At 34.2% G+C, this 15,788-nt stretch overlaps 1 protein-coding gene and 4 non-coding genes across 5 annotated transcripts; 2 read left to right on the top strand and 3 right to left on the bottom strand.

Moving 5' to 3' along the window:
• Window positions 1–2,267: 2,267 nt before the first annotated feature.
• Window positions 2,268–2,386, bottom strand: LOC149415641 (5S ribosomal RNA). The gene has a single exon (XR_016303794.1). It is a non-coding gene; the product is annotated as a 5S ribosomal RNA (ribosomal RNA).
• A 322-nt stretch (window positions 2,387–2,708) lies between these two features.
• On the bottom strand, window positions 2,709–2,827 carry LOC149415640 (5S ribosomal RNA). Its single transcript, XR_016303828.1, has one exon. It is a non-coding gene; the product is annotated as a 5S ribosomal RNA (ribosomal RNA).
• A 4,935-nt stretch (window positions 2,828–7,762) lies between these two features.
• Window positions 7,763–7,881, top strand: LOC149415639 (5S ribosomal RNA). The gene has a single exon (XR_016303827.1). It is a non-coding gene; the product is annotated as a 5S ribosomal RNA (ribosomal RNA).
• A 322-nt stretch (window positions 7,882–8,203) lies between these two features.
• On the top strand, window positions 8,204–8,322 carry LOC149415638 (5S ribosomal RNA). Its single transcript, XR_016303793.1, has one exon. It is a non-coding gene; the product is annotated as a 5S ribosomal RNA (ribosomal RNA).
• Window positions 8,323–10,034: 1,712 nt separating this feature from the next.
• Window positions 10,035–14,757, bottom strand: LOC149415637 (general odorant-binding protein 72-like). The gene is made up of 4 exons (XM_089642497.1): window positions 14,682–14,757; window positions 11,151–11,239; window positions 10,937–11,048; window positions 10,035–10,123 (listed from the first exon to the last, which is right to left on the bottom strand). Exons 1-4 carry the CDS (start codon window positions 14,755–14,757, stop codon window positions 10,035–10,037), a joined length of 366 nt encoding a protein of 121 aa, XP_089498623.1.
• Between the last annotated feature and the right edge of the window lie 1,031 nt (window positions 14,758–15,788).

Raw genomic sequence — 15,788 nt, 5'->3', positions numbered from 1 at the left:
TACTATACTCTTTCTTCAACCAGTAGTATTAAATTTTCGGGATTTATTTCCTTATCCATTATTGTAGTTTTGATTTATTTACTTAACAAAATAACCAAATACAAGCACGCAGCGTGCTTGCTTCCTTGCGACTGGGAGCGGGCGGGGAGGGGTTGGGGTGTGGCGGGGACTCGTTGGATCCGTTTTTAAAACGGGACCCGCCTCCGATTTGAAAACGGAAGTGGGAACGGGCCCTCAGTTGAGAGAAATTCAAAAGTTATGCCTAGGGAATTCCCCTAAATTCTTGTGTTGTCAATTTGACGGATAGTGATATGTGCGTCATTCCCCAACGACACTTGTAGCGTATTAAAATATGGATAAAAAGAAGAAACCCAGTGGTGCATTTAAACGCAAACAACGCCAAGAAAGAGAAGATAGTAAACAAAAATTACCCAAAATTGACAAGTTTTTTAGTCAGCCTTCTGCAAGTACATCTGGCCAAAATATTTCTATTGATAGTGACTCAAATAATGTGGTAACTGCAGTGTTGGTTGAGAAGCCTACTGAAGAAGATTCGACAATTATTGCAGTTGGAGATACCTCCGCCGCCGATCATGAGAACGTGGATGATGTTTGCATGACACACGTAAGAGCGGAGGGTTTGGAGGAACCACAGACCTCAAATATTCTTATGACTTGGGAAACTTCACGAACAAAATATTAAGTGATAACGAAAAACGTCAAATTCTTGATATGGGGCCTTTACAGCCTTCAGGACCTTTTCCAACAGACATCAACCAGAACAATAGGTGTTTTTCAAAATCGTACTACTTTTCGTGTTCTAAATATGGGCCAGTTAATTGTTTTTGGTTGTGTTATTCCAAAATACTAGACGCTGCCTATTGTCAACCCTGCTGGTTATTTGCTTCACAAAGGAATAATGTTTGGTGTACGGGAATTCGAGATTGGAAGCATTTATCAGAAAGAATTAAACAACACAGTTGTTCGAGTGGTCAAAAAGGCAAAGAAAAGTTAAAAACACATTTTGATGAATTAGCTGCTGATCACCGATTTCCAAACCGAGAAAAAATATTTAAAATTGAGATTTTCAATAATGTACTAGACACAGTAATATCTCAATTAGATACACGTTTTATTGGTATGAGTGCAGTCTGTCATATATTCGATTTTCTAACACCAACATTTTTATTACATGTTGATGAAGCAACTTTGTTACAAAAGTGTGACAAATTCCAAAGAAAATATTCAGACATAATAGGCCCTAGTTTTTCACTTCAATTTATTAATATTTACCATCTAGTTTTACCTCAACTAACTCTAATTATGTAAGGAAATAATGAGCAAATATGGAGTGCTAGAATGCGACCTAACGGAAGTAATTACAGCAATGTTATTATTCTTTACAAATCCTGTCACTTCTGCAGCAGCTGAAAGGTCATTTAGCAAATTAAAAATAATAAAAAAATATTTAAGAAATAAGATGGGCCAAACTCGACTCTGACATTTATCGCTAATAGCAATTGAAAACAAAACCGCATCAAGCCTGGATTTAAACGAAGTCATTGATACTTTTGCGAAAACTAAAGCTAGGAAAAAATTGTAAATATAATTGTTATTTAGTCAGTTGGTAGGCCCGACCTTTATATAATAAACCCTTGAATCTTCTCTATTTCGTTTTATTAGCCAAACCTACACCAAGTATTAATTGTAATTTATGGTGTTACTGTTTAATATTTTTATTACCTGCACTGCAGTCTGCAGTGCACAAAAAAGAGCTTAAGTAGCTTATCATTTTTAAAGTGTTTGTATATTTCATATTTGTATTTGATAAAACCTAGTCAGTTTACATAGCAGTGGGGCCCCATTTTTGAAGTGAAACTTCTTTACGCGCGTCATGCAATTTCGAGGAGTAAAACCAACTCATGACCGAAACGAAAATGCGGGACCGATTAAAGTTCATTTGATGTAGTAAAAGTTTTGAAGTAAAATATAAATGCTTCTTAGCTCATCTCGACAACTGGCGTTGGTGGTGTAATGGTCAGCATAGTTGCTTTCGAAGCAGTTGATCCGAGTTCGATTCTCGGCCATGGAATATTATTTTTTTGTTTTTAAGGAATTTTTTTTTTTTAATGGTTGACCATAATATCAATCCACTAAGTAATATTTTAGGCCTGTAGCATAATTGAAAAGTTAAAGAATGATATAAAATTTTTTATGATGTTAACGATAAAAAAATGAAAAAAAACATAAAATTAAAATAAAAAATGGGCCAACGGCACGCGGTGTTCCCAAGCGGTCACCCATCCAAGTACTGACCGCGCCCAATGTTGCTTAACTTCGGTGATCGGACGAGAACCGGTGTGTTCAAAATGGTATGGTCGTTGGCAAAAGTTAAACAATATTAATTTCTATTCTACCTGCCAATAAATATATGAAAATTAGTATAAAAAAGCCCTAATAATATTGAAAAAATTAGCAAGGTGTGTGCGAGGTTGATAAAAATAATCATTACATACGCGCTTGAAAAAGATCGTAATTACATTAATAAGTTTGTAGGAATTTTTTTTTTCAATGGTTGACCATAATATCAATCCACTAAGTAATATTTTAGGCCTGTAGCATACTTGAAAAGTTAAAGAATTTTATGATATTATTAATTATAGTAATGATAAAAAAATAAAAAAAACATGAAATTAAAATAAAAAATAGGCCAACGGCACGCGGTGTTCCCAAGCGGTCACCCATCCAAGTACTGACCGCGCCCAATGTTGCTTAACTTCGGTGATCGGACGAGAACCGGTGTGTTCAACATGGTATGGTCGTTGGCAAACGCTAAACAATATTAATTTCTACTCTACCTGCCAATAAATATATGAAAATTAGTATAAAAAAGCCCTAATAATACTGAAAACATTAGCAAGGTGTATGCGACGTTGATAAAAATAATCATTACATACGCGCTTGAAAAAGATCGTAATTACATCCATAACTTTGCAGGAATTTTTTGAAGTGAAACTTCTTTACGCGCGTCATGCAATTTCGAGGACCGGAGTAAAACCGACTCATGACCGTGACGAAAAAACGGGATCATTTCGCTATAGGAGCCTAGCTAATATTATATACCTAGTTTAACTCACTCTCCTAACTCATCTTCGCTGTCTACAGGCAGAGCGCACGACTGTGGTCGTGAAGAACCGAGGTTCGATCCCCGCTTTAACTAATTTTTTTTTTCTTTTTTTATAACTTTTAATTTTTTTTATCACATGCTACTTATAAATATGTCAATAGACAGAAAAAAAGAGAGAATGAAATGAAAAGAGAGAGAGAGAAGAATACTAGAAGTTTCACTTCTGTCTTGCGTAGGCTTGACACACCCATTTTTTAATTTGCCCCAAGGCCCTTGGTTACCTAGCTACGCTACTGATTCTTACTAATCAAACAATGTAGCATTGCTTATAAAAAGGAAAGTCATTAAAAAAAGAATGAACGAGTGTACGTTCAATGGACTTTCGATTCGATGAAACCGCGTGCGTTGTCTCATCAAATTCTCTAGAATCCTTAAATGGTAATATTTCGCCCAACTCCAATGAAATTTGTTAGGGCTTTCTGCCAAAAATAAACATAAATACTTGTTAGAGATAGTGGTATTTGAAAATTTGAGTAACATAAACATTTTTTAAATGTGTAGAAGTCATTCTAGTTACGAATAGTAATAGTAATAAATAATAGATTGTTTTATTGTCTACTGATGCCCGCACGTTTTATCCAAAAATAATAGAATATTTCTTTCTTAAAAAAACTAGGAGAGTTTTGCATGACTTAATGCTTTTTTGCTGATAAATTATAGCAAGCACAGAAGAAACTAGTTTCATGCTGTAACATTTTTATTTGAATAATATTTTTTTTACAAAATATCTATTTACATTTGCGAGGAGTGTATGGGTACCGCCGCTCCGGGAACCAATTATTGGATACCCAATACCTCTGTCTCATTTGGGAGGAGGGTATGGGTATGGCATACCGCCGTCCCGGGAGCGCTTTATTGGATAACCTGCATCAGATTCTTAAATTTCCATCCATTGTTTTCGAAATTAATTAATTACGTCTCAAGAAAGGTACATAAAACCTTGTCGCCCACCCCCCCCCCCCCGAGGCTAGGGCTTTGAGCCGGGACTTCTCAAACCAGCTGCAAACCTGCGATGTGTAAATTTACTTGTTTGACAAAGGATTCTATACCCCTTTCAGCACTGAAGAAAAAAAGGTTTGTTTTCCAGAATTTTGTTATTTTTAGAATAATTTAATCCCATAAATGCACAGAAAAATATTGGAAAAATTCGGAAAATCCAATTTTCCGAGTAAACTCACCAGCACGATCGTGACGGTCAGGACTATCCTTATACAAACCAAGATAAATTTGTTTGTAGCAATGACTTACGAAAAAGAGTAATAAAACCAATTTATTTGTGCGAAATTAAGATTTATTATGTTTGAATACGAAAATAACTAACAACTTCTTTGATTTAGTGTGAAATAATTTAAAACAGTGTTTATTTCGTGAAAGACACAGGTAGGTTTTACATTTTTCACATAAAATTTTTGTTCGGCTTTTATAATTTTCCAACTTACTTACAAATTCTTGGTGTAGCAATATTATCATCAAATATTGGCAAATGGTCATAACCGTCATATCTCCTATCTGTTACTGGCAGATTCACAGGCTTGTACTGTTTATTTTGGGTATGCTCACATTCTTCTTCGTTCAGATCCTCAGGTGACTTTCTTTTACGTTCTGGAGTTGAAGTAAGCGGTTCACAAACCTCCAAACGAAATTTTAAAAAGTCTAAAGGCTTTTTATTTGCATTTTTTTTAATACTTCGCGATAAAACAACCACGTGTTTACCAAAATCAAGTTCAAAAGGTGTATTATGGTTTTTAAGGTACATTTTTTAGTTTTGATCCACATACGGTAACACTCCATTAGCTGGTCGCAAATATCCACACCTCCCATTAGCTTGTCATATTTATTTATAATTTGGGGTGCCCGAACAGCAGCGTATGTCTTTGTGGATTTGTTCCACCTCGTGACAGTTGAAAGGGAATCAGCTCCTGTACAGTTTTACCCAATTAAAACTGTTTTTGTATCTCGCCATTTAATTAACGCGATATTCTCGTTGACAAGCTGTTGATGTTCTCCTTGTTGCATCAATTTATCAGGTTTTAATTTCAAACCTCTTAAAAGGTTAGCCATAATAGTTCTCATCCCATGAAAACCGATTTGAGCTAATTTTTCTAGAAAGGCGAGTGTTGTAAAATACCTATCGAAATATAGGCAGCTGTTAGGTGGTAAAGTTTGTGCTAAGCGCAGAACGACACCAGGACCTAGGCTTAACTTTCTGTTGGGAAGTGGAGCGGACGGTCCTTGATAGATTTCAAAATCTACCACTAGCCCACTAGAGGAGGCCTCCTCACAGATGAAGTAGATGCAACAGGTTCTACATCATCCAACACATCATCATTTTGATCGTCATTCTCTTCCACGTCTGGAATCTGAGGAATGGATCTGTCCGCTAATAATGCGAGGGTATCAGCAACAAGGTCCTCATCCTCACTCGAATATCGCTTTATTTCCGAATCGTTTCCATCTCCAATAGCATTCAGGACAAAATTTTCGAATCCTTCATCATCTGGTGATATTTCAGGAATTTCACCTTAAAAAAAATATTTAAAAAAAATTTAAAAACATACTCCAATACAATTTTATTATGCCCAAACATAGTTACAATGAATATCTGGTGTTATTAGTGAGACATTATCTCAATGAAAAAGAAAGAAAAAGAGAAAAATTATAACACTCCGCAAATATTTATCGGACAGAATTGGAATGGAATGTATGAGAATAAACCTGACCAGCACGCCCGTGCTGGTGTTAATATTGTCATTAATAAATAATACAATGCTGAATGTCATACTAAAAAAAAGAATTAACTCATTGATTAACATGTTAACTACAATAATAACACGGTGAATTACTTAAATAGTTTATATATTTGTATTTATAAATAACTTACGAGGCAGAGGTTGGCTCCGTTGTTGACGCGACATTTTGACAATTTTTAATGATGCCCCTAGCGGTAAATTTTGGAAACTATGGCCAGTAGGGCTTATAAGGTGCCTGTAAACGATCAAATTTGTTTGTCAAATTTTGCGTTTGCTCTTCACGTGTTTGATGAACAAGGCCGCAGACGTTCAAACCAAATTTTGTCAAATATCAGTTTATTTATTTACAGCTTTCGCCGGAGATTGTCTGTTGACATTTGTTGAATCCAGTCTGAAGTGAGGTAAATAGTGTAGTATTTTGTTTTCTTGATAATGACGGATACGGATCAAACTTTCCGTCAATCAGAATTTCTGACAAACACGTCAAACACCATCAAACACGTAGTTTGTTTGACAGACACATCAAACAAGGCCGCAGACGTTCAAATAATTTGACAAACACGTAAATTTGACAAACAAATTTGATCGTTTACAGGCACCTTTAGATACAAGCCCGCACGGTCATTGTAGGCCGGAATACCAACTAAATTAAAAACCGTTTTCGAGAAATATTTTTATAAACGGACCCGCACGATCGTATCAGCCAGTGCTGAAAGGGATATATTAAAAACGAGTTGTGGGATTTTTTTGCCTGATTGATTAGAAATTACAGTTTGCATTTAGTAGGTATAATTTACATCACTTTATACTGTGTTTAGTACACCTATTTACAAAAAATTGTTGAAAAAAAATAGAGACATGCAAAATCAGGTGACGGCACCGTGCGGCAAGCTTTCGACCATAGTCCATATACAGACATTTTTTGCATACCTTGTCTTATAACTTATAACTAGACATCGGATTATAACTCTCTAATTATGACGTTAATGCATATTTCAGCCTTTTTTCCCAAATCGTGCCTATTTCGTTTAATAGCGGGAGGTATAATCTACGCATATGGAGCTAGGTGACTTGGTTGCCTGTAAAATCCTAGAAAAAACAAATCATTCAACTGTTGCTCGTTCCATAAATGATTCCATAAGATAATAATAATAAATGATTACATAAGATAATACCCCAAAAACAAATAACAAAAATACTTTTGGCCGTGAAAATCTTAAATCATATTTGATTCCATAAGATCTTTGTTTCCCGATTGTTCTGTGGATGAAAAAATGGGTGTGTCAAGCCTACGCAAGACAGAAGTGAAACTTCTAGTATTCTTCTCTCTCTCTCTTTTCATTTCATTCTCTCTTTTTTTCTGTCTATTGACATATTTATAAGTAGCATGTGATAAAAAAAATTAAAAGTTATAAAAAAAGAAAAAAAAAATTAGTTAAAGCGGGGATCGAACCTCGGTTCTTCACGACCACAGTCGTGCGCTCTGCCTGTAGACAGCGAAGATGAGTTAGGAGAGTGAGTTAAACTAGGTATATAATATTAGCTAGGCTCCTATAGCGAAATGATCCCGTTTTTTCGTCACGGTCATGAGTCGGTTTTACTCCGGTCCTCGAAATTGCATGACGCGCGTAAAGAAGTTTCACTTCAAAAAATTCCTGCAAAGTTATGGATGTAATTACGATCTTTTTCAAGCGCGTATGTAATGATTATTTTTATCAACGTCGCATACACCTTGCTAATGTTTTCAGTATTATTAGGGCTTTTTTATACTAATTTTCATATATTTATTGGCAGGTAGAGTAGAAATTAATATTGTTTAGCGTTTGCCAACGACCATACCATGTTGAACACACCGGTTCTCGTCCGATCACCGAAGTTAAGCAACATTGGGCGCGGTCAGTACTTGGATGGGTGACCGCTTGGGAACACCGCGTGCCGTTGGCCTATTTTTTATTTTAATTTCATGTTTTTTTTATTTTTTTATCATTACTATAATTAATAATATCATAAAATTCTTTAACTTTTCAAGTATGCTACAGGCCTAAAATATTACTTAGTGGATTGATATTATGGTCAACCATTGAAAAAAAAAATTCCTACAAACTTATTAATGTAATTACGATCTTTTTCAAGCGCGTATGTAATGATTATTTTTATCAACCTCGCACACACCTTGCTAATTTTTTCAATATTATTAGGGCTTTTTTATACTAATTTTCATATATTTATTGGCAGGTAGAATAGAAATTAATATTGTTTAACTTTTGCCAACGACCATACCATTTTGAACACACCGGTTCTCGTCCGATCACCGAAGTTAAGCAACATTGGGCGCGGTCAGTACTTGGATGGGTGACCGCTTGGGAACACCGCGTGCCGTTGGCCCATTTTTTATTTTAATTTTATGTTTTTTTTCATTTTTTTATCGTTAACATCATAAAAAATTTTATATCATTCTTTAACTTTTCAATTATGCTACAGGCCTAAAATATTACTTAGTGGATTGATATTATGGTCAACCATTAAAAAAAAAAAATTCCTTAAAAACAAAAAAATAATATTCCATGGCCGAGAATCGAACTCGGATCAACTGCTTCGAAAGCAACTATGCTGACCATTACACCACCAACGCCAGTTGTCGAGATGAGCTAAGAAGCATTTATATTTTACTTCAAAACTTTTACTACATCAAATGAACTTTAATCGGTCCCGCATTTTCGTTTCGGTCATGAGTTGGTTTTACTCCTCGAAATTGCATGACGCGCGTAAAGAAGTTTCACTTCAAAAATCTGCATGTTTGTTTCTGATGCTGCGCCATACATGGTGAAAGCTGGCCAAGCCTTGCAAACTTTTTATCCAAATTTACTACAAATTACCTGCTTAGCTCACGGGTTTCATCGCCTTGCTAAGAGATACGGCAAGAGTATGGGAATGTTAATAAATTGATTTCCTCTACAAAAAAGTGTTTTTAAAAGCACCGTCGCGTGTGCAGTCTTATAAAGAGCAATTGCCAAATCTAGCGTTGCCGCCAGAACCCATAATTACTCGATGGGGTACTTGGCTAAATGCAGTATTATTCTATGCTGAAAATTTTGAGGCCGTAAAACAAGTAGTTGGGCAATTTGACAGTTCTGAGGCCATTGCAATTCATTCAAGCAAGCTAGCATTTGAAGACGCATCCATTAAACAAAATATCGCCCTCATCTCAACACATTTCCACAAGTTACCAGATACCATTAAAAAATTGGAAACAAAAAACCTTCCTCTAATTAAAGCAATAGAAATACTGGAAACAATGATCGAACTCGCCAACGCCCTTCCTAATTCAATATCAGAAAAGATTTGTAAAAAGTGAGACTCTATTTTGCTTAAAAACCCGAGTCTTGAAGATATGAAGAACATTAATGCCTACATCAACGGCACAGGTCATACCCTGCCTAAACAGATATCTCCAGAAATGGCGCCAAATTTTAAATTTTGTCCAATGACGTCAGTTGACGTAGAGAGGTCGTTTTCGGCGTACAAATTAATACTGGGTAACAAACGTCACAAATTTGAGCTCGAAAATTTGGAAAAATACTTAGTTGTATATTGTCACAAAAACTATGCATAATTTTAAGAATATTTCGCTGTTTTTGTACGGTCTTTAATTAAAATATTTAAAAATATAAATGGTTTTTTGATTTTGCATTGTGCATATTTTGGGCAAATCAAGAGTTTTTAGTGCATATTTCGGCCTTTTTAGTGCATATTTGCATGCATATTTTGGCACTTTGTTAGTGCATATAATCCGATGTCTACTTATAACTAATATGATGAACCCATCGATAACTACTACCTATCACAAGGGACATTGATAATACATATTATAAATAAAACATCTGCGAACACTTTGACAAAGTTTTTATTAATTACTTCTCGCTGTACATAAATCAAGTGATATTATTTATTCTATGATTTATTCAGATATTTAATAGTTTATGTGAATAAACATATTTTTACTAAATCAATGTATACAAAATGGTCCTAATATTATAAAATGTACAATTATTATTTGCTTAAATTTGTCTGATAATACGAATAGTTGTATTAAGTTTTCATGGGAAAACAAAGTTCGGGGGATTTGAGTTGTACATGCATTTGGCGGCCTGAAAAGATGCCTCACAAACATCCTTGTGTTTATCAGCTAGAAAAAAACAGAAAACGTATTATAGTAAATCCTATCAGCGCCTCTAGCGGCAGATACGCAGGCGTCTTGTTGGAATTTTTTATCATCGAATACACTATAATATTAATGATACCTCCGACCTCCGACTTCTGACATTTCCCATATATTCTGCTGGCAGCATGCTACACTAGCGCCAACCAGCAGCGTGAGTTGTGCGTCTTGGTTGTCTTTAGACATTTTAATGGTTTTTGTGTAAAATATTATTATATTCTTTATTTTACGATAATAAATTATAGAAAGAGAAAAAAATAGGCAACCTACATACGACCTTACTGCTTTTCTTGCTCATACATACAAATACAAATTAGAAAGCACAAAACAGCGCTAAATAAATACTATCTGCCGCCATTGAAAGGAATGTCAATATGATACACCAGCGCCTCTGGCGGCCATCGTTGTTGATACTTTCAATATTTTACTAGAGTTGGACGTATTATTAAATATTTTAGGGTACATGGTATTAAACATTAAATTTGTATTCAATTTCATGCTGATTCGCGTATTTTTTCACCAGCTTATAACCTCGAACCCCTTTTTAAAATAATAACTCAAATCATTATTGCAACAAGATTTAGAATAATTTGTATGTTGTTTTGTATCGAATTGCGAAATTTATCAAAAATACCATCAGACCAAAGGTTCAAACTTTTAATGTCTTAGTAGTGATAAACAATGTACAAAAATGAACCATCAAGTTCGGCAGCCATCTTGGATGTCAGTGCCGGGCAATACAAGCGGCCGTTGATTTGTACAATAAAAGTAGGCACTTACCAACGTATCGACATTCTTCCAGAGACTGCTTGGCTCCAGCTTTCCTCTCTTCTGGAAACATAAAGTCGATTTGCTTTATGGCAGCTTCGTAGTTCAGTTTACCATTTTTCAACTGAAAAAAAAATTAAAAACACGAGATACATTGTCGTAGTTATAATACGAGAGTTTTATCAAAATAACATCTTCAATAAAAAAGGTTCCGCTGTACACTTACAATATTAGCCATCTGATAAACGCACGCGATGTAGCACTTGACACTTTGGTCTTCCGAGAACTCGCCTTTTTTTATGTTCTTCACTTGGTCTGAAAATATATTGGTTATTAAATTTAGAATAACACTTTTGCTTTCCCGTAGGTAGATGAAAAGCTGATATCGTTTCTGTTTATGCATCATTATGGGATGCATTTCTAAAATTGAAAAAATATTTTTTATCTTAGTTAAAGAATTTTGAACTTTATAATTAATCTATGAATTTCGGAATAGTTTCCAACAACTACTTGCGCCGCGACTAAAATGAAATGGGAGGGTGGTCATTTTGTTATCTGAACAAATGAAAGAAAATCTACGATTACTAGGGACAATTGTAATTACATTTGTTTAATATGTTTTTGGTAATTAGAATTGCTTTGTTTAAAAAACTTAGTTAGGATTTTTTTCTTAGATTGTCATGATTAACTACACTTCAAATTTATATTATTTCATATGTAATATTATTTAAAAAAAAATATTTTCGGAAAACATTTAATTAAAGAGTGTGAGAAAAATTTGCGCTTTTCTTAATCGTAGCAGATAATATTATGAGATAATCAGCAGTTAGTGCTTTATTGTTCTTTCATTTAATAGACCAGGTCCAAGGCCAAGGTTGATCGTAATGACGAGATATCTCATCTCCTTCCGACAAGAAGTATATTTTAATTATTAGATACAGCGGACATTATATCGTGCTTAGTATTAATTACTAATAAATTACCTACCTGTAACTGTACACTCGCTAAAGAGGAAACGTCAACATTGGCGATCAAAACCTAATATTTAAAAGTACAACACATAAAGACTTCCCTTTCTTGACCACAAGACATCATTATTTCAAAACGATTTATTTATTTAACACCTACGGTATAAATATACCATAAACAATAATTGTACATCACAGTATACAAGCATTTTCATATTCTAGAAATAATTGTAATTAACTGTGGCATTTGATCGTAAAATGACCATAGAAAATATAAAATTAACACAAGCTCTAGAAGGCGATACAAGTAGGAAATAAAAGTGCATACAAAATATAATATACATGTATTTAAAAATTTAGGCGTATTAGATCTATCAAAAAATTTATATATAAAGATGCAAAAGTCGGTCATTTTGAATACATGTAGAATAACGAAAGATTTTTTAAATATTTATTTTGAGGGATCAGTAGGATTTATAGGCCCTGTTAGAAGTTCTACCGAGCCGAACCCTCTGATATGAAAATATCTGGAGTCGGTGAATTATTTTCCCATTTGATCTCTGGTGAGTTGACGTGTTGTTCTTGTATTGTTTTGTATTTATTTTGCTTATACATGGTGTCCGGAAACTCGTAGTACAAGCCGGAAACTGGAGAATGTATACCACACGGGGAACCCAAATAAACATAAAGTTTTTTGATTTGAGCATTTTTATAAAAAAAAAAAACAAAAAAAAATATTTTTCGGCTATTTCAGGGTTCAAATTTTTTCGTCATTATTTGTTTTACTTTTAAATTTTTAAATAGTTTTAATTAGTTGGGTACTTTGATCTTCAGTAATAATTTATAAGAATTTGATCAAAAAATAAATCAACTTCTGACTCGATTTACTCGAAAACGAAAGCTCAAATCAAAAAAAATTATACTACCAAATCGACTCCAAATGTGATGTAGATTCACTAGTTTCCCGCTTGTACTACGAGTTTCCGGACACCATGTATAATGCACTTACATAGTGTTGATTGACTAGATGATCATTTGTGGAAAAGTGTGTGGAAGGGTTAAGTTTTTCCTTTGGGGAAGATTTAACCCGGACAATAAAATCGGAAGTTATAAAAAAAAAAAAATAGACTTAGCGTAAATTAATATTGATTTAAAAGATACAATGGTATACCCTTCTTGTACCTACCTTCCGTACAGTTAAATAGCTACTTAATTAGCCACTTTTTATTGCTGAATAATGTGTATTTAATAGTTCAATAGCTTGTGATAATTACCAATAAATTCAGACAAAAAGCTGTGTGCAAATTTAATGGTTCCAGAAATCTAAGTTTGCGAGTTTTAGAGAGTCATATTAGTAGATTTCTTGGTCTATCGTTAAAATTAGTGTCATTACAAAGAGTTATTTAATATAAACATTATATTAGCGGATAATAAAAAAAAGTAATATTCAGCGTAACGATCTGCTTTCCAATAATGTTTTTTCCTGACTTAATAAATACTATTTACCTATACAATTACACATGGTGTTTGGAAACCAGTGATACAAGCGGGAAACTGGTGAATTGATGCATGAATTTACGTCAAATTTGGAGTCAGATTTTGTTGTGTAACTTTTTTGATTTGAGATTTCGTTTTTGAGTAAATCGTGTACAGATTTAAAGTTTTTTTATGGAAATTTTGAAAAAAGGGTGTATGCGAGGGTACCATCAACTGTTTACTGTCTTTTAAAATGCGAAGAAGCGAGACCTTGCTCCAAAAGTTTTGAACAATAAAGTTTCCGAAAGAAAAATTTTTTAAACAAAAATGTATACGTCAAAACAAAGTTATTTTATTCTAATTACATATTATAAAAATGTATATGTCAAAATTTAATTTAATGTAAATTCGCCAGTTTCCGTTTCTCCCACTAGCTTCCGGACACCGTGTATGAGCATTTAACATTATATTAAGGCGATGCCTTACGTAGTAATGCAAAATCATGTGTTTTTGGTTTGAAAATTTGGTCGCCTAGAAATGTTTCAGATGCTTTAATTAAATACTGCGAGTAGAATACATCTTGGCCTTTGAAATAAACGAGTATTTTTTAGAAAATCTTTTTATAAGCCCAGAAAAAAATAAGGTATAAGGCCTACGAAAACTGCTTTAAAGTTTTTTTTGTTGTTTGTTTTTGGGGTGTTATGCCGTGTTGCGCTAACTCCTTCTTTAGCCGACGTTTCGGACAGCGTTGCAGTGTCCATCATCAGGGCAGATCCGGTAGATCCGGTAGATCACATCTTCAGATCCGGTAGAAGTAAACCTTCAGTAAAACGAAGATGTGATCTACCGGATCTACCGGATCTGCCCTGATGATGGACACTGCAACGCTGTCCGAAACGTCGGCTAAAGAAGGAGTTAGCGCAACACGGCATAACACCCCAAAAACAAACAACAAAAATGCTTTTGGCCGTGAGAATCTAAAAACTTACCTGCTTTAAAGTTGAAAATCTGCTACTTACGAACCCATTTACGGTTATGATTTTATTGTATAATGTGGCAAATTAAGTTATTTATAAAATGATCGGAAAAAAATTAAATATTTATGCCTGAACATCCACAAAATAAAATAAAAGGTACTTTTTGGCCATGTTTTTAAATTCCATAAATCAAAACAGGCGGATGGTGTTAAGCGGGAATTTAAACCATATCGCCATCTACGTAAGGGGTGTTATAGATTGCGGCTCGATTTGAAATATTACACGACGTAGTGCATCGCCTTAAAACTATTTTAAACAATATAGAAGTTTGCTTACCTAGGGTAACCTTAGTTTTCGGTACGCAGACATTTTGCATGAGTTTCCCAGCTTTATTCATCTGCGCCTCGGTCATCTGATAAAAAATCAAAAAGGTACATAAAAGAATTACACTTGAAAAAATATATATAAAGCGAAGGGACAACGTTTTTTTCGTGTAGTAAAATTATTCTTACCCCTTTACAAACATGAACGGAGGCAAGACAGATAATGAAAACAGCGATACCCTTCATTTTGACTTCCTTCACGAGTAAATGGCGAAAGTTTGTGACGAGTAATCCTTCTTCACCTACAAAAATAAGTAGAAACCTTCACATCTAAATTTTGGCACAGTCTTCTCAACAAATTCCCGCAGTTGAAAATGCTGCGCTTGGTAAATAATAAGTGCTGGTTGAAAAGTAAGTTTCCCTTTATATCAACTTGTTTACTTTGTTAAATTGTTAGTTCAGTCAGGGTTGGACTGGGTTTTTTGCGCCTTGAAACCATTATGAAAACGCGTCCCCACAATGAGGTGCCAACTTTTTTCTAAATACTTTTGAGATCAGGGATAATTGCTTTACCTACTTATAATAAAGTTAAAGAGTTTAGTTAGATTAGGTTAGGATGCTGGATTGTTTACAAAACATCAATATATGGGAGGGGTTTGGTCCATACAAAAAATGCATTTAGCAATGGTTGTATAGTTAAAAGTTCTGTACAAACGAAATGATTATGGTAAAAAAAGTTTTGAAACTATCTAGGAACTTTTGGCTTGGATCAGAGTTCTAGAGGGTAATAAGGCTGTCTCCTACACAGATATTTCACATTATTAATTTTATTAGAGCACGCTCAGGACAGAAATTGATATTTGCGGCCGGCCGGGAAGAGTGTAATTGACACATTTCATACATTCTACTAATGTTCACTTTGAAAGCTCATTACTTCATTATTGTCATTAACGTCACTTTTGGAGATTTCTAAAAATTAATTTTATTGTCGTTAAATGTAATATATTTGCATAAAAAATTAGGAGACAACCTCATTGTGTTAGAACCACTATGTTACCTTTCTTTATAAAATGATGTATGGATTTAATTATTATTCATGTGCTTCAAAATAAGAACTAAC

Source organism: Hesperophylax consimilis, chromosome 18, assembly GCF_061612785.1.
Source record: "Hesperophylax consimilis isolate HC1 chromosome 18, BYU_Hcon_1.0, whole genome shotgun sequence".
NCBI classification, from domain to species: domain Eukaryota; kingdom Metazoa; phylum Arthropoda; class Insecta; order Trichoptera; family Limnephilidae; genus Hesperophylax; species Hesperophylax consimilis.
This window is presented reverse-complemented; position numbering and strand designations above follow the sequence as displayed.